Consider the following 19,804-nt stretch of genomic DNA (forward strand, 5'->3'; position numbering starts at 1 on the left):
AATGGACTAGCCTTCTGATCGGGGGTGGGGGTAATGCCCTGACAACTGAGTCACCAAGGGTGCAGCATTTGGAAACTACAATAATGCAGGGAAGGGCATTGTGGCCAGCAGTGTATAACAACACCAGATTGTATGGTTGATACAATGATATGTGTGTGTGTGTGTGTGTGTGTGTGTGTGTGTGTGTATGTGTGTGGCACATAAAAAGTACCATTTGAGCAAGGCTGATGCCAGTGCTTGTGGCACGTAAAAAGTACCATTCGAGCATGGTTGATGTCAGTGGCCCCTGTGCTGGTGGCATGCAAAAAGCACCCACTACACTCTTAGAGTGGTTGGTATTAGGAAGGGTATCCAGCTGTAGAAAAATTGCCAGATCAGATTGGAGCCTGGTGCAGCTGCTGGCTCTCCAGACCTCAGTCAAATCGTCGAACCCATGCCAGAATGGAAGGCAGACGTTAAACGATGATGATGATGATAATAATTATATGAAAGGTTTCTCTCAGTTGCTGTCTACCAAATCTAGTCAGAGTAGAAGACACTTGCCCAAACTGCCACACAATGGGACTGAACTTGAAACCCTGTAGTTGGCAAGTAAACTCCTTAACCACACAGCCATGCTTGCACTCACAAATATATAAAAACATAAAGGCAAATAGAGGGAACTTAGTGAAAGTGATTGCTTACTGGTAGGAAGTAGACGCGGATTTTAGGAGCTTCATTTGTTAGGAACACCATACCAGAGTTAGGGTAGACAGCTAAATCTGTAAGGGGTACACCTGGCTCAATAGCTGTGTATGCTTTACCCTGAAAACAAGAAACAAACACAGAAAATAAATAAAAAGGCATAAAATATTGACACATGCTCAAAAATGATTTTTTCCACTTAATTAATAAAATTAATTTGTTTTTGTTTTATAGTGGAATTCGATATCATATATGGGTCAATATCTCCCACACCTTGGTGTGTGTCATTATGATAAAATAAGCAGGTGTTAATGATTTCACATTTTGGCACAAGGCCTGCAATTTCGGGGGAGGGTGTAAGTTGATTTCATCAGCCCCAGTGTTCAACTGGCACTTATCTTAATGACCCCGTAAGCATGAAAGGCAAAGTCAACCACAACAGAATTTGAACTCAATGTAAAGATCGATGAAATACAGCTAAGCATTTTGCCTGGTGTGCTAACGATTCTGCCAGGTGCCCCACCTTATGGTAGGAGTTAATAACAACAAATATTGTACAGCATTTACAAACTGTAAACTTACTGTGTGTTGGTTCCAGAAGCGAAGAGTTTTGGCATCCAGTGAAAGTACAAGATCTTCTTGGTTGTGGAAATAGATTGATTTGATAGGGAGACCATAATGGTGGTCTTTCACTAAGAGTGGTTGGTTGGAACGAAGATCATATAACAACACCTGAAATTATTGAAGCGTGATATGAGCCATTAACATTAAATTGTACCTGTAAAGATCATATAATAACACCTGAAATTATTGAAGCGTGATATGAGCCATTAACATTAAATTGTACCTGTAAAGATCATATAATAACACCTGAAATTATTGAAGTGTGATATGAGCCATTAACATTAAATTGTACCTGTAAAGATCATATAATAACACCTGAAATTATTGAAGTGTGATATGAGCCATTAACATTAAATTGTACCTGTAAAGATCATAGAATAACACCTGAAATTATTGAAGTGTGATATGAGCCATTAATATTAAATTGTACCTGTAAAGAGAGGACCAAAGTGTCAGGTTGAAACAAAAAATTATTACAGCGGAGGATATTGTGGAATATATATATATATGTAGCAGAATAAGCACATAAATGTGGAACAGGGTGGCAAAAAATAGTACTCAAATACTGGAGGTAGAGTAATATGCTTTATTATTAAAGCTGTGTAAACATCACTAAATATCCCAATGAATGGAAACGTGAAACTCTGAGTAGCAGTTTTTGCTCGTAACAAGTGATGAAACATGGGTTCATCACATTATGAACCGGAATCAAAGAGGCAGTCAATGGAATGGTGCCACTCTACGTTACCACCACCGAAAAAGTTCAAGACGCAAAAGTCGGCTGGAAAAATCATGGCAACTGTCTTTTGGGATACTCAAGTTGTCATTTTGGTCGATTTCTTGCCCAAAGGAAAAGCAATAAACTCATAATAAGCTTCCTTTTGATGTATGATACATGTTCCTGTGTTGGTAATTATACCTGTCCTAAACAAAATGGCATTGCTTTTTGACTCACCTTCGTACATTAATTTCATGGGCAGGGTGTTCTGTTGATCAGATCGTGACCGATGGAGTGGCAGTTTATATGCAAAATAATAACCTACAACTACAAACATGATTCCAGGCAGTGACCTGAACAACAACAACATCGAAAAATAGCTTAGGAATGAGAACCCAGGTTCGAAATTTCTCCAAGACACCTGATGAAGGCTGTAGGGTATATCAGCTGAAACGTGTTAACAACAAACAAGATGAGGACAAATATCCATCAAATGTAAATAATGTACATAATTCCTCATCTCTTAAATATAGAAGTATGCATTTGTCTCAAAAGAACCTGTCTACATCACTGGAGGCAAATGAAGTCACAAGTTACATCAGAACTTCCCTTTTCTTAGAGAGAGATGTCTAAACAAAGACTAGGGGTTTCTTACTCCCAGCCATAAAATGGCTGTTGACCTAATGAGGTCATCTGCCTTTTGATAGGTTTTGTTCTTTAGTCCTTCAGGGTGTGTAACAGAAATCACTCTCCTTACCAAGCAGACTTGGTGGGGTTGCCAGTTTCATTGCCGACAGCCCAACCATGTGACAGGTTCAATTGGGTTACACATTAACAATAGCACTTGAGGTAAACAAAGAAGACTAACATGACCAGAACTGGTTCCAACGCCAAATTTCAGAGCATCTTGATATTTAAGGGCTGTTACGGCAGGTTTGCTGTCGACTCTGAAAAGAGAGTTAAAACAATGTAGATTAACAATAGGAAGTTTTTCTCTTCTAATTGCAAGGATAACCAACTCATTATATAACATAAATGATATGACATAAATCAACAGTTATCACCATCATCATCATCATCACCAACTTAACGAGAGAGCTTCTACTTAGTCAAACAATTTGTTAGAAATAATAGCTAAAGCTCCTCAAATTACACTTTTCCATCTTAAAAAATTAAAGGACACCATGAATACTGCAGTCCTCAATAAATAAGATGAGATGGTCATGGCCTGAATGCATTTGATCAAAATCCTGCTCAATCAGGAGTGACTCGGGGCTAAACAACAGTATAACAATCATCACTGATTTAAAACCCTTTTTTTCTCCCATTTCCATGCCATCATGTGTTGATTGGATCTTAGCATGGCATCCTTCCCCTGATCTTCATCTGTAAGGCCCAACATCCTGAGATCTAATCTCACCTATCCTCCTTAATGCCTTCTTGTATTCATTTAACAATTCATCATCATCATCATCATTGTTTAACGTCTGTTTTCCATTCTGGCATGGGTTTGATGGTTGGACTGGGGTCTGGGAAGCCAGGATGCTGCACCAGGCTCCAAACGAATCTGGCAAGGTTTCTATGGCTGGATGCCCTTCCAAACGCCAACCACTCTGAGAGTGTAGTGGGTGCTTTTTATGTGCCACTGGCATGGGAGCCAGTCAGGTGGCACTGGCAACGACCACACTCGAATGGTGCTTTTTACGTGCCACCGGCACAGGGGCCAGAGGAGGCTGGCAATGATGGCTGGTGCCTTTTGCAAAAAATTTTTTATCTGTCACTTGTTTCAGTCATTGGACTGTGGCCATGCTGGAGCACCAACTTTGAGAGTTTAATCAAACAAATCGTCCCCAAAACTCACTTTTTTTAAAGTCTGATAACTTATTCTATTAGTCTCTTTTGCCAAGCCACCAAGTTACAAGGGTATAAACAAACCAACACTGGTATGTGCAGACTAATACAGACACAGGCAAACACACACACACACACACGCAACGATCTCCACTCAGTTTCAGTGTACCAAATTCACTTGCAAGGCACTAGCTAGTCTGGGGCTATAACAGAAGACACTTTGCCAAGCTGCCATACTGAGGGATTGAACCCAAAAACGAAGCAGTTGCAAAGTGAGCTTCTTAACTACACAGCCAATGGTATTTATTTACATTTATTAATCATAGGTGATCCCAGTTGCACTCAGAGCTGACCATGGGCTCAACAACAACAACAACAACAACATATACTAGCCACTATACTGAACGGTGTTTTCTCACAAAAACCCAAAGAGCAGATGTGGCTGTGTGGTAAGAAGTTTGCTTCCCAACCACATGGTTTCAAGTTCAGTCCCACTGCTGAGCACTTTGGGTAAATGTCTTCTACTATAGCCTCAGGCCAACCAAAGCCTGGTGAGTGGATTTGGTAGATGGAAACTGAAAGAAGCCTGTTGTATGTGTGTTTCAGTGTTATGTCATGCTTGAGAAAACTCATCAAGTGAAATTGTAGTTGTGGTTGATGTTGGTGTCATGTAAAAAGCATCCACTGCACTTTTGGAATGGTTGGTGTTAGGAAGGGCATCCAGCTGTAGAAACCTTGCCAAATTAGACTGGAACCTTGTGCAGCCCTCCAGTTTCAGTCAAGCCATCTAACCTATACCAGCATGGAAAGCAGACATTAAATGATGATGATGATATATATATATATGTGTGTGTGTGTCTTTGTTTGTCTCCCACCACTGCTTGATGATCAGTGTTGGTTTGTTGACATCTCCATGACTTAGTGGTTCAGCAAAAGAGATCAACAGAATAATTACCAAGCTTAAAAATAACGAAAGTAAAATATGTACTGGGTTCAATTCATTCGATAAAAAAAATCCTTCAAGGTGGTGCTCCAGCATGGCTGCAGTTGAATGACCGAATCAAATAAAAAATAAACGATAAACAAAATCAGAAGAAGCCTGCTTACTTTATGTGTTCCTTAAAGTTAGGGCTTAGCAAGCCAACCCGATTCTTGGATCGTGGATCCCAGCATTCTATGGTACCCTGAAATAAGAAAATAATGGAATAAAATTTGACACCTTTTTGTTTTCCTTTGTTTTTCCTTTTTGGGTTGGATTGTTCTGAAAATTCAGCCATTTGTGTGAATATCCATCAATGCATGGCTGTCAGATGTCTCTGTAGTTATTTAATTATCATTTTTTCTTTTTAATAATAAGTGCAGGGCTGTCCGTAACATGAACCACCAAGGGAGATACTAATTCATAGAAATAGCAATGAAATATCCCTCAAATCACACCTTACTGCCTTAAGCCTTTAGTATTTAAACTGACCATATCCTGTCCAAATATTCTACCTGGCAAGATCTGGCCTCTCACACCTACCTGACAATGCCATCCTAAAAATATACAATCACATCATCAAAATTTCAAAGCTACAAGATACTTGTCATCATAGGTTTACTTCATCTGGAAACCAACATAATGACAAATTTAAACTATAATAAAACAGGGAATTTCTTGAAAACTCATTCTGCTTTACTTGAAATCTTGGGCCCCACATGTTTAACACCCGTGAACATGCTTACAAAAAAAAAACAAAAAACAACACAACATCCATGACTTTCAGAAACATTTTTTCATGCTCAGAATTGCTGAAGCATGGAATAAACTGCCAGCATCAGTCGTTAGCTGTCAGGACACTATATCCTTCAAAACTTCCATGCTTCCCAAAATTTGCCAACTGTACACTTGGTGAACTCAACTTTTTTAGTGACTCGATCACTGTTCACTACCTGTGCATTATTGAATTTACTGTTCACCCACCTTTGGTTTTTTTTTTTCCTGATGAGTTGTTGTGCACCTGAGCAGTGTATACACTAAGCTCATTATTATTATTAGTTTTAAAGATTCATACAGCATATTGAACCAATCACCAACCAACCACGAGCATGAGATTCTCTATCATCAATGTCCAGTTGTCACTGTTTTATAAAAGCGTCATTGTTACACAAACTTTATGCAGACTGCTTTTGATATGAAGAATGGAAAACTAAACCAGTCTTGCACAAAAGAATTGCAAACCTTTGCAATTCTATTCCATTCAGCCCAAATATTGTTCTATAGATGCTCAAGCTGATTACTGACTGCATAAATTCTATCTCAGTGTGGCTTTGTACCAGTGACAAGAAGTTGAAGTATGATAGTGGGAGAGAATCAAGCGTCTTGCTGTAGAGGAGAGAGAGAGAGAGAGAGAAAATGGTGGTGAAGAGGTGTCAGGGGTTGGGTCTACAAAGGTCATAACCTGTCTATATCCGTCCTTTTAATTGTTATGCAAAACAACTGATTAAATAAATACGAGATAAAAAACCGGAACACACTTACTTCTCTGGTTCCACAAGTGAAGAGTTCATGATACATGTTCATATCACAGCAATTTGATGTTCTGCGAAGTGAAAAGAAGAAAAGTTGCGTTTGTATTGAGGCATATTAAATTGTTACACAATGTTAGAAATCATATTACGGAGATGTACTTGCATAGCAAGTGACCTGATCTGGGATCGTGTGCTGAAACGAAAACAATTGCAGCGTGGAAGGTGTTTATAAGCCATTTAAAAACACACAAAAACCGTTAGATTCACTTCGACATTTAAATTTAATTTGCCAAAATATTTTTGTCGCTTTGAGACTGTGACCTGTTCACTGACAAAATTCCGTGCTGCATCATATTGTGAAATATAAAAGACAAGAAAAGCAACAAAAACAGAAAAACAAGCACCACTACCTCCCAATCTCTGAAGAGAAGTTAAGGGACAGGGCTTAATTCTGGTTTCAAAGTTGATGAGAGGAAAATGTTTTGGACAGGATGCTAGTTTATTGCAGGTTAACACTCTTTATACTGATCTAAACCAGAGACCTGGTAGCTACGTGACCCCCAAAAATGGTAAATAAGATGTTCTGTCCAGAAACACTTAAACCAGATTTAGCTCATGACCTATGAGCAAATTGCTCCAATACCGCATCTACTCAGTTGACCAATCTCTGCTATGGTCAAACTGGCCACTAAAACATCAATCACCATCATTTAATGTCCACTATTCCAGGCTTGCATGGGTCAGATAAAATTTATTAAAGCAGATTTTATATGGCTGGATGCTTTTCCTGCCACCAACCCTTGTTTTCAAGCAAGGCAATATTTCCCCAAAGTCAGACATCTTTTCACAGAAGACTGGCAAGGAACAGCATTGCTTGTGTGATGATGATGCTTATTTCCAAGTATCACATGATGTCAAGATAAAGCCACACACATACATATACAGGCTGGGCTTCTTCAGTTTCTACCAAATCAATTTCCCTCACAAAGATATTGCAACAAACATTTGCCCCACGGTGGGATTAAACCTAAGATTTCGCGATCGCAAAAAATATATAAAATCTAATTTACAACCATTAAGTGATTTTGTATTGTAAGGGAGGCAACTCTTCCTATTTCTCTTAACTTACATTCTACTGTTTTAAAACGGAAAGAGACGTAGGATAATGAAGAGGGTGTGGATCAGATGGGAGGGGTGCAGGGCAGAATTGGTGTACTTGATAGAGGTGGGCTGGGTCCACATTGGAAATATTTGGTAAAAGAGTTAAACAAAAGTGTTGAAAACTTACGTTGAATTTGTTTGAAATGGTAACATAAATCTGCCCAACTCAAGATTTAAACGATAAACCTGGGAACTGGAGAAGCGAGAAAGAAATTAAAAAATTTAGATATTTCGACAACAAAAAATGTAGGAAGGGAAAACATGAATAAAAACAAATGGTGAACTAAAATAAAAAAATTATTACTAAACAGAAACTGCACAGATTGTTTGCCAACATAACATGGCAGTCCTGGTTTAGGATGAATGTTGCTGTAATTTAGCCCCAAGAGACATCATCTTCAGTTGGCTATGTATCTTGGGGCTAAATTACGGCAACATTCGTCCTAAACCAAGACTGCCATGTAATGTCGGCAAAAATCTTTACTCTAAAGTACTGTTGCTGAATATCTCTCGTTGTGAGATGTAAAAATAGAAATTGCACAGTTGATAAAAAAATTCATTGAAATATTTTAATTTTTGTTAACTGAATTTCGATTTGTATTTGTTTTAATTTCAGCTTCTGGAAATGACTTATGCCACACAAGTATTCTGCCAAAAGATTAGATACTATTTATAGATTTAGAGCTCTTTGGCTACAATAAGTGGCGTTCACTCTGTCGTGAGCATTTGGACCGCATCTTGGAGGCCCAATTGCTGTTCTTCACTTAAGAAGAATGTTTTTTCTGATGGTGTGCAGTGAGGCAATCAAGTGTGTTGGGGGAAGGGGAGCTAAATACAGTAGCCATATCACATTCTACAATCTTATGTAGTAAAAGCATAATTTCCATTGTGAATTTGTTGTTATTTTCCCTGAGAAGATGGTGGAAGATTTTTTTTTCTAAATGCCATTATCTGATGCTAAAATGTTGGAAAATTGTTCCTTAATATACTAACCTGGCCCCAACAATAAACAAATCACAGAGAGAAGTGTGGTAAGTCATATCAAAACCATATTTTGGAACACGTGTACAGTAGTAGGTGCCAGCTTGGTTATGGAACTCCACATATCGGTTGACTTCAAGGAACACCAACTGGAAGAGAGGAGAGAATGTAACAAGATATTTAGTCTATCTATATAGATAAATAGATATGTATCTCAACATACATACACATACAAATATATATATATATAAAATATGAATTAGAGATAAAACCACTATTAGGCAACTCAGTTAATACTAAATCTAATTTTTCCCTGTAAGTTTGGAGCTATACTCCCTAATATTATGATATATATATAAAGTTATTTTGAAAAACAAAATGACATGAACCTTTTGGAACGAAATTTTTGTATTGTGTGTAAGCGCTTTCATAGTTCATCATCATCCGTATAAAGGAAGTTGCTGACTATTTGTGATTCAGTTTCAGATTTAGAATTCTTACAAAATATTTTGTAAAAAGGAAATTAAAAAATTTTTTCATTTGCACAAATGTCTAGATGTTCACAAAATAGAGAGGAATCATTAATTTGCTGTTTGTGCACTCTCACGTGGCTGGTTCATTTGGATCCTGTTTCTCCAATGTAATTTTCACTCATTGTAGGCATGTGATGCAGTAGATGAGATTTTTTGCTTTGCAATTCATGTTTGCATTTACCTTTAATTCCTTCTCATTCTTGAATCTTTTGGTTGTTCCTGGCTCAGTTATTTCACACATCCCATAAGTGTTTCCATAATTTGTTACCGGCATTGTTTCTATCTCTAATGTGAACACTGTCTTTGTTAGAGGTCTTTTGAGATTTGGTGGCAGTTTTTATCGTCATCATCGTTTAACATCCGTTTTCCATGCTGGCATGGGCTGGACAGTTTGACTGGGGACTGGTAAGCCAGAAGGCTGCACCAGGTTCCAATCTGATCCGGCAATGCTTCTATAGCTGGATGCCCTTCCTAATGCCAACCACTACAAGAGTGTAGTGGGTGCTACAATGTTCGGATGGTGCTTTTTACGTGCTACTGGCATCGGCCATGTTTGGATGAGGCTTTTTACATGCCACTGGCATCAGCCACATTCAGATGTTGCTTTTTATGTTCCACTGGCATCGGCCCCGTTTGGATGGTGCTTTTTATGTGCTACTGGTACAGGAGCCAGTCGGGGCAGTGGGGTTGTTGATGATTTGTGATTCTTCAATTCTTTGTTGGAGATTCAATGATTTATGTAGAATTGGAAGGCTCTGTTTCACTGAATTTAGGATGTTGTTTATAGGATGATAGGTGACTACAAATGGAATATTCATTTATGTTTTTGTTTTCACCTTCATTTGTGAGGGTTTCTCCATAAGGCAGAAATTGAGATTTCTTTTGCTTTGGTTAGTGGACAATTTATTAAGTTTTTGGAGCATTTTTGCCTCTGAAGGAAGATATCTGATTCTACCAGTCAATTCTCATTTAGTTGAGTCTGTAATTATTGAACACATACATCTTGCTATATTGAATGGGATGTTCCTTCTAGAGTGGGATGGGTGGTAAGACCTAAAATCTAAATATTGGAGAGTGTCTTTGTCCTTGTAGTAGAGATTGGTTATAACTGCCTTATTTTCTTTAATTATCGGGATGTCCAGAAAAGAATTTATGCTTGAAGGGTTATGACTGGTACTTGAAAACAGCCACTACTTCTTTGATAACCGATATCACCTACAAGTACAAGGTACAGTAATGGGATTCGTGGAAGAAGAAAATCTGTACAGTGTTTGGAATTAATTTTGATCAACATTTTCAATCCTATTTAATAGGAAACTGGAAAAGATTCCTGTATGACTTTCTATTTTGGAACTAAAATAAGGAGGACCTTACAAAAGTCTTTAAATAAATAGTGTTCGATAATTGATCCAGTCAACTACAAGAATAAATGAAAGGGAACTTCATTTTGTGTCACAAACATAATTTTTCAGTTCTGATAATTCCAACTGTGACCATCCTGTCTTTGTTTTTGCTCCAGATGCAATTTACCTAAGACTATATAATCCAATACAATCAGCTTTTTCTCAACCTCTCCCACTCTCCTCTGCTAGTCTACATGAATTTCAATTCAAGAAAATTTCAATAAAGTCCTGAAAAATGTTTAAAAGTCTTTTCAGAGCACTGTTGGTTCTAGGATAGAAATACTCTTGCTTCAAAGCATTTCCATTTAAATCAAAACATTCCATCCAAGTTTTATGGGAAAGTGTTTTGTTATGTTCCACACAGTAGCATAATAATGGTGAAGTTATTTTATTAAATCCTTCAAATTCCTAATAATATCCAAAGTTAACCGAAACACATTAGAAATATATATTAAAAAAAAAAAAATCCAAGCCATTACCTTAGAAAAATCTTCAGAAAGTACTTTTGTTTTTATGACTTCTCTGTCTAAGCCTCGTTCAAATTTCAATGAGAGATTTGTAAGGTCATAGCAATGGACACGGGGCTTATAGGAACCTGCAACACAAACAAGGTTAATGAAATAAAAAGACAAATGTAAATATTTTCAATAACTAGAATGGTGGGGGCTTAACCAAGTTCCATGTATCCATTAATCAGCCACAAATAAATTCCAAAATAGTTTATTACTGACAGTTAAGTGCTTAGAATTAGGTGTATTGTTTAAATAGACATCAGATCTGAATTCTTACTAATTTTCCTTCTAAATTTGTATGGCTGGGTTACAGAGATTTCAAACGACAGTAATCTAGTAGCTAAAATACAAGGGTGAGTCAAAAAGTAATAGCATTTTGTTTAGGACAGGTATAATTACCAACTCAGGAACATGTTTCATACATCAAAATGAAGCTGGTCCTCTGTTAATCACATCCCTACTTCTCAACATAGTCACCATTTCTCTCAATAGCAATGTTCCACCTTTGAATGAGAGCATGTATCCCTGCACCATAAAATTCTGTTGATTGTTCTTTGAGCCAATTCTTCACTACAGTTTTCACTTCCTCGTCACTGGAAAAATGCTTGCCTCTCAAACCCTCTTTCATGGGGCCGAAGAGATGATAGTCTGAAGGCACTAAATCTGGTGAGTGTGGAGGTAGTGAAGAAGTGGCTCAAAGAACAGTCAACAGAATTTTATGGGGCAGGGATACATGCTCTCACTCGAAGGTGAAACACTGCTTTTGAGAGAAACGGTGACTATGTTGCGAAATAGGGATGTGATCCACAGAGGACCAGCTTCATTTTGATGTATGATACATGTTCCTGTGTTGGTAATTATACTTGTCCCAAACAAAATGGTATTACTTTTTGCCTCACCCTCGTATGATCTCATTAATTTACTTGTTTCCACAGAAAGATTATTTTTATTTACCCATAAAATGGCTCCAGTATATCACTGGTATTGTTCTTTAAAAAAAAAATCAATTTAAAAGAGATTAAAGCTGAAAGTTGAAACTGGCAAAATTTGAATTTGAAGTTTAGGGGAATGAGACAACATAATGTAAAATATATCTTGGCATTCTTCTAACATTTCACCAAATCATAAATACATGGTTAAACCACATGTGTGGGTTGAGATATCTTTCATCTTTCACTTGTTTCAGTGATTAGACTGTGGCCATGTTCTATCAGCCTCTTTTACCAAACCACTAACTTATAGGGATGTAAACACATCAAGGCTAGTTGCCAAATGGCAGTTGTGGGACCAACACAGACACAAGGGCACACACACACACACACACATAAACATATATATGATGGGCTTTTTTCAGTTTCCATCTACCAAATCCACTCATAAGGAACCTGAGGCTATAGTAGAAAACATTTGCCCAAGGTGCCATGCAGTAAGACTGAACTCGGAACCATGTGGTTGGAAGCAAACTACTTCTCACACAACGATGCCTGCACCTGAAGGATGAATTGACCAATATGTAAAAAGTGAAGAATTGACTGACTTCAAATGAATTGAAAATGAACCTGGAGATTGAAGGTGTCAAGTCATGTTTTTATTTTTGTAGTATACATTCATCATCATCATTATCCTTTAACGTCTGTTTCCCATGCTGGCATGGGTCGGACAGCTTGACCAGAGCTGGAGAGCTGCACCAGGTTCCAGTCTGATCTGGCTTGGTTTCTACAGCTGGATGCCCTTCCTAACACTTTACAGTGTGTGTTGGGTGCTTTTAATGTGCTGAAAATTAATTATTAATGATGGAAGCAATGTTAATACAAAAAGGTAATCTTTCTAGTCAACTTAACATGGAGACCTTGTTAGAACACGAATCCTGTGTTATTAGTCTTGAGAGATCCTCTCATACAGGTACTTGGAACATAGATCACAGCAGACGAAATCCCTCTGTCATGGGCATCGGAATTCCCATATCATGTGATTTCAGTCTACCGGACTTCTTCAGTCGAGAGCACTGATCACCTAATGCCAGGCAAATCTCACTGCCATGATATATAGAATACCAGCATCTCTTCAGGCATGTTTTTTATACACCAAGCACCTAAACGAGATGATCTCTCAAGGTTAAGAATGCAATATTTGGTGTTCTAACAAGGCATCCATGTCAGTTTGGATATAAATATTATCTTTTGGATTTGAAAATGTTGATCCTCAGAGATGACATGACACAAGCTGCTCAAAATCAAGGGAAAGATCAAAGCATCTTAATCCCATGCCAAGCAAGTGGCATTTAAGAAGTTTGCTTTGCAACCATATGGTCTTTGGATCAATCCTGCAGCTGGCTGGTATGTTGGGCAAGTATCTTTACTACAGCTTCATGTCAACACAAGCCTTGTGAGTGATGCTAAAAAGACAGAGAATATATGGAAACACAGGTCACCCAAACTCCTTCTTTGTCCTCTCAGCCATATACTCACATCTTAAAGTCTGTAAGCAAAGAAACTGTTGTTTACTAACCTGTGACATAAATATTGTTGCCATCTGGTGTAACACTGATAGTTGAGCTCAGAGATGGCATTTCAAAATCCTGGATTAACTCAATTCGTTGACGTATATCTAATAAGACAAAGAAAGAATTAAGGCATATAATTATCAAATAGAAAATTACCTTGAGAGATAACGGCCAAGCAAATGAGATTTCTTAGTTATGTGATGAGGAAAGAGGACCTGGAGAATTTAGTGATGATTGGAAATACTGAAGGGAAAAGAAACAGAGGAAGGAGAAGCTTGACTTGGAAGAAAGAGGCTGTGACAGAAAACAAAGAATAGAGAATAGTGCCAGGATATGATCACCTATGACTCACTTTCGGAACATGGCGCCTAAAGAAGAATTATCAAAAGAAAGTGATTAACATCTTCATTCACTCTGTAAAGAGTTTTATAGAAGTATTTGTTATTCACTGAGCATGACCGATGCCAATGCCGCCTGAGGCATGTAAAAAGCATCCACTACACTCTTGTAGTGGTTGGTGTTAGAAAGGGCATCCAGCTGTACAAACTTTGCCAGATCAGATTGGAGCCTGGTGCAGTCTCCTGGCTTGCCAGTCCTCAATCAAACTGTCCAACCCATGCCAGCACGGAAAGCAGACATTAAACGACGACGACAATGATGATGATGTCTCTAACTTGGTAAATGTTTCATGTTGCTGTATAGCTTCAGATCAGTTCTGATCAAACAGACTATAGCCAAAAGAGTCCCAGTCACGACCATCCAGTCTATTTTTTGAGAGGTATACAGGACCATATTCTCTAATGTGTTGTTGTCTAGAATGGCATGATTTGAGAGAGGCTTCGATACTATTTCTAACAAGTCAGAGATCAGACAGAGCTTCCTTGGTGACACAAAATACTGCCTGAATATAAGGTGGGTCAAGGATTCTTTTTGATATCTTCCACTTCTAGCAGATAGTGAGTTGTAGTAGTTGAACTGTCTATCATAGACAACAGTTGTGTATGAAAAGGGGGTTGATTTAGGGATTGCTTTGATACCCCACCCTCTTTTTAAAAACTCTTTAGGATTTAAACTGGCCATATCTGTTTAATCATCATCATCATCATCGTTTAACGTCCGCTTTCCATGCTAGCATGGGTTGGACGGTTCGATTGTTGAAATTAATTCTTTGAAGTATACAGTTACTGGTCCAGAATGTTATTGGCAATAAACACTCATAACTTGTTTAACTGTAAATTTTGTTGATAGCAAATTCTCTTTTTTCGAGTTAAATGCCGTTGTCATGGTAACAACACCAGTCATACTTATGCTGCTTAGTCTAAGGTGAACCTTGATTAAACAGATCGATTACCAAAGGTGTTTCAATTGTGATCTCACAACTATTTCTGCTGTCTGTTCCTAAGTCATAGTGTATCAAGGACTACATCATCCAATGTATCTCCCATATTTATTTATTTTTTTTAAAGATGGTGTATGACTTTTAGCAGGTTGACCAATCACATTGAAACTGTTACACTGATCCCTACTGATATTGTTCCTTAGCTCTGATCAAGCAAACCCCTATGATCCCTAAGGTGTTGAGTGAATGAAGAGCCAACTCTGGGAACAGGTGGCACCAAATAAACAATCATGATGGAAATGTCTGAGAAGATAAAAATTCATACCAAGATCATTTTTCTGTAACTCTCGTTTCTTTCTGTCTGTGAGCCACTGGAAATGAAAATAAAAGAGAACTGAAAAGTTACCAAAAACATTAGCTAAGAATGAGATGTTGACATGTTTTCAAAATGTATCTTACATTTCACAGTTGTCAATAAAAGAAACCTTGTAAATAACAAGGTTTGTTACCATTTAGCCCCGGGTCAGTACTGGTGATCACAGAAAATATGAGCCTTCTGTTCAAGGTTTGTTGATCTACTGTTGGATGAAAGCTTCAAAATGCTGTTCATCGCTTATCCATGCTACTTGTAGTTCCTCATTCTCCACACTAGCCATTTACAGTTACATGGGATATACCTATGTTCGTAGTGACTGGCCCTGCCATTTAGCACCTAAGCAGAATTTGAACTTAGAAAGCAAAGAGCCAGAGTTGATTCCACAAGACTTAACCCATCAAACAATTCCGCCATTTCACTGCGCTGGACTGCTACTTCATCAACTCCGAAGGGTTGAAAGAATATACATAGCACATACAAACACACGCGAGACATGATGATGGAAAGCAGTGTGTTAAGGTATTTGGGTTCTAATCTCATCACCTATAATGAATGTACTTAATAGAAATTTCAAGTGATTACAGTTTGCCAATTAGTTTCAATAGCAGGCGGATTTGTTTTTGTTTTGTTGTTATTTCATTAATTATCCATCCTTATAATCAGCAATTCCATTCTGAATGAGAAATCCTGGAGTAAAAACATGTACATTTGTTACAGAACCGGAGATTTTAGGAATAAATAACCAGTAATTATGTTTTCCCAATTTGATTATATAATACAGTTGTAATAATATAATCATATTTCAATTCAATGTATTTCTTTAAATTCGAATCTCTTTCTAAAAATCGATCGAAACCAAAGAACGAAAGAAAGTTTTAATAAAGTTATTTTGAAACAACACCACGTGAATGAGACGAAAGCTTTACATAAATGATATCGATGTAAACTCAAAGAAAAAAAAATAAACTTATATAATGATTTACCTCAGGAAGGGATTTCCCTGCACTCAAGTTGTATATTTTCACTTCATTGGCGTAAGAAAATTGCATTTTGGAAATAAAAACTTCGCATTTAATAAAATTGTCCACACCGAGTAACCATGTTGCAATTTATACCGGTGTCAACTGAACTTTTTCTCTCGTGGTAATATATTCCGCTCCCGCTCATGTAGTATATATCATTCATTTAATACAAATTACGTTTTACATTAATTTGCTTTTTAGTTTCTTGTTTTTCTTTTTCTTCGTTAATTTATAGACGTACTTCAGGGGTTCCATTCTTCACAGCAGAGGAGACTATGAGAATGTTTAGGTTTAATACGTTTTATTGTCTTTACAGAAATGTTTTAGTCGCAGGTCAGTCCTGAATGAGTAGACCTATGATGAAAAGCATTCTAGCTATCTCTATTCCATATTTATTACAGGCATTTGATTGCATTATTTAATATGCTCTCCAGTTTTATTTTAAGTCAGGAACAGAACCAAGTTACAATGTCAGATCGTCGGACTTTAGGTTGTTAAAAAAGTTTTGTAAGAGTTACCTCCCCTGCACCATAAATTCTCCATGCAAATCAACTGGTAGAACTTAAATCATGGTTTCGAAACAGTTCTTCAAACGCAGCACAATTTAGTGCGAATGAAAATACTATGACATTAGAAAACAAAGATATTTTAGCTTCTCAAAATGATTTAGATTGCAAGAAAATCATTATGTACTTCTGTACACTTATTTACCAAGTTTATATTAAGAACTAGGATACCTGTGCTGTAAAAAAACGACAGTACTTTTAATGAAATCAGTAGAAATTGGTATTTGATAAAGGCATCGACAAAACATGCATTCAATATATTATTTCATACAGAATGGTTAAGACACATTATTTATTGTCAGACTAGGCCATAATCAAAGTTCATTTATCAAAAGTAGTATAATTTTGTCAAGTTTAAACGTAGTTTGTAGTCCATAAAGGTACGAACATCATTATCACGCGTCCTCTTTACAGAAACATGCATACACCATAATATATAAATTTTATTTAACGTATACTCACTGCATTTATTGCCTGTAGTTTATATAATTGAGTTTCCATATAAAATATATTACAATTTTATAGATATGAATATTGAATATATTGCTTATCTGTAACACGCATATATGATTTCAAAATTGAACAGGGCTTCATATATTAGAGAACATAATTTAGATCAGGTGGGGTCGAAATTTGCCAAGAAGCAGGCTGCATAAGACATGAATCATCATCATCATCAGACGGGCTGCACTACAAAAGAAAAAACAAAACAAAACAAAAAAAACAAGGTAATTTTTCTTCTCACATCCTGGATGCAGCGGACAGGGTGAGATCCACAGATTCTGCAGCTGAGCGGAACAAAATCCTGAAATATCGCGATCTGTCGGCCAACTACATTTTCCATCCTGTGGCTTTGAAGACATTTTGTGGGGTTGGGTCACTAACTGCGAGATTCCTGTCTTCACTGGCAACTCGCCTAGCAGAGGTAAATGGTAAGGCCCATGAGGCGCTTGGCTGTTCCAGCGCATCAACCTCACCATCACTCTCGGCAATGCTGCAAGCGTGCTGGCGGGCCTCAATAGCCATTAGAAAGGTTTCTCAGCGCCCTCAACTTTTCAACTTAAGGTGGTCAATTGTTTGGGTTTTTTTCCTCTTTTTTCTTTCTCTCTCTTGAATGACAATGATCTTTTTGTGTGCACAGTCTGTGACAGACCATGCCTGTCTTTTGCTGGGCTCAAATGTCATCTGTGAACCCATGGAAAACGAACCTCTACCAACTATTCTACCTATATGTCTGTGCACCAATGTCTGTGCCTATATGTAGTGTATACCAAAAGGTTTGCAAATCCAACAGAGGCCTCAAAAGACATTTTAAGATTCACAAAGATCAAAACTTATTTGCAGCTCTTGGTGGTCCAAATAGGATGTGCAATATATGTGGGTATCTTTTCAAAACATTGTCTGGTTTAAAAAGCCACATCAGATGCCATGATGGTTCTAAGGTGGAGGTGGTCAAACTCTGCGTAAGAAGTAGACAACCACCATGTATGTATGTATGTATGTATGTATGTATGTATGTATGTATGTATGTATGTATGTATGTATGTATGTATGTATGTATGTATGTATGTATGTATGTATGTATGTATGTATGTATGTATGTATGTATGTATGTATGTATGTATGTATGTATGTATGCATGTTTGTATGTGTGCAGGTGAGTGTATGTATGCATGTGTGTGTGTATGTATGTATGCACGCATGTAAGCATGTATGAATGCATCTTTGTATGTGTGTATCTATGTTCTTATGTGTGTATGCGTGTATGTATAAGGAAAGTCTTGTATATGTTGACTGTTCCACTTACAGATTGTATTTGTAATATGTGAATCAGTTGGTTGATTTCCTTGTTCTGAAAACCCTGGTGAATCTAGCTTGTCACGTAATTCGTTTACTCACGAAACCATGGGCACCAGTTCTTATTGGTATAAATTTGAAATTATAATCTGGATTATAGAAGCTGAAAGTTTCAAAGACGTTGTCCATAGTTATTCTCTTTCTCTTCGATTTTCAAACGACAGCTGACTTCTATGACGGTACATACTTTTTCTCGTTTGTCCCAAATAACAATATCTGACCTGTTAGGTTTACACGCGACAGATGGTTTGATGGAATGTTCCACCAGTATTCAATAACAGCGGGATTCTCAATATCTATTCCAGGACGGTCTTTTTTTCCGAATGGCATTGTATATTGTTTTTGTGACAAAGTCAAGTCACAGAGAGAAGTAGTTCCTTGATGACATTCTTGAGAGGTTGTTAGCCACGTTTGTGAAATCTTTCACAGAAATATAACACAATCTACATCTACAGTTGCATCTTGGAACTCCAAGAGTTTCACTGTTTCTTTTGTTTGCTTCACAATCCTTAGCAATCTCCTGTTCGTTGATAGCAAATGCATGACCTCTAAAGTGTGACGTGATGTAGAGGTCACGAGTCTTAGAGAGGCTTCGCTTCATCTCAATGTTACTGTCTTCTTCAAGTCTTCGGGAGACATATTCATGCTTAGCCTTTATTTTTGTATGTTGAGCGTTTCATATCCGGGTCTTTTTTGTGGAATGCTAATCCAGTTGTCTTGGGGTTGTATGAAAGGTAATCAAGAAGAGAATACCTGAAGGGTTCAAGCAAATACGTAAGGTGTTGTTTTCTTCACCTTTTCAACATTAACAATGTATTTATTTCTTTGCTGCGGTTTAGCAAGTGTTGTCTGAAAGAAGCACTTTATGACATTCGAAAGCTGTCTGCATTGATCTCAAGCATCTACACACTTCTTAGGTAGGATCTCTCAATATCACTGTTTATCCGTTCAGGATCTTGCAAATTTTAATGCGTGGAGTAGATTATCTCTGCAGACCAGTCAAGCATCCCAAATGTTGGAATCGGCTCTGGCACCGTAAAAACATTGTGGAATATTATTTTGTTGTAAGAGGAGAGTTCCGACTGCCGTATTTTCCCAGGTCTGGTGGAACATTTCCGGGTCAGTCTATCTTAATTCACATCACATTTATATGATACGCTTTC

At 37.4% G+C, this 19,804-nt stretch overlaps 1 protein-coding gene across 3 annotated transcripts in view; it reads right to left on the reverse strand.

Moving 5' to 3' along the window:
* The window catches only part of LOC115216461 (nucleolar protein 10), a 54,184-nt gene that overhangs the window by 24,328 nt on the left and 10,052 nt on the right, over positions 1 to 19,804 (reverse strand). For 2 of the 3 annotated variants that reach the window (XM_036506488.1, XM_029785818.2), the window contains exons 1-11: positions 16,180 to 16,333; positions 15,146 to 15,191; positions 13,487 to 13,585; positions 10,946 to 11,061; positions 8,543 to 8,679; positions 7,677 to 7,742; positions 6,399 to 6,459; positions 4,985 to 5,061; positions 2,895 to 2,973; positions 1,267 to 1,416; positions 685 to 804 (exon numbers count right to left, since the gene is read on the reverse strand). In XM_036506488.1, coding sequence (XP_036362381.1) covers positions 685 to 804; positions 1,267 to 1,416; positions 2,895 to 2,973; positions 4,985 to 5,061; positions 6,399 to 6,459; positions 7,677 to 7,742; positions 8,543 to 8,679; positions 10,946 to 11,061; positions 13,487 to 13,585; positions 15,146 to 15,191; positions 16,180 to 16,245 — 1,017 coding nt within the window. In that variant the 5' untranslated portion in view covers positions 16,246 to 16,333. Of the gene's footprint in view, positions 1 to 684; positions 805 to 1,266; positions 1,417 to 2,894; positions 2,974 to 4,984; positions 5,062 to 6,398; positions 6,460 to 7,676; positions 7,743 to 8,542; positions 8,680 to 10,945; positions 11,062 to 13,486; positions 13,586 to 15,145; positions 15,192 to 16,179; positions 16,334 to 19,804 lie in introns of those variants that run through there. The other variant, XM_036506489.1, reaches the window with a different exon arrangement.

This window comes from Octopus sinensis, linkage group LG10 (genome assembly GCF_006345805.1).
Source record: "Octopus sinensis linkage group LG10, ASM634580v1, whole genome shotgun sequence".
In the NCBI taxonomy this organism is placed as follows: domain Eukaryota; kingdom Metazoa; phylum Mollusca; class Cephalopoda; order Octopoda; family Octopodidae; genus Octopus; species Octopus sinensis.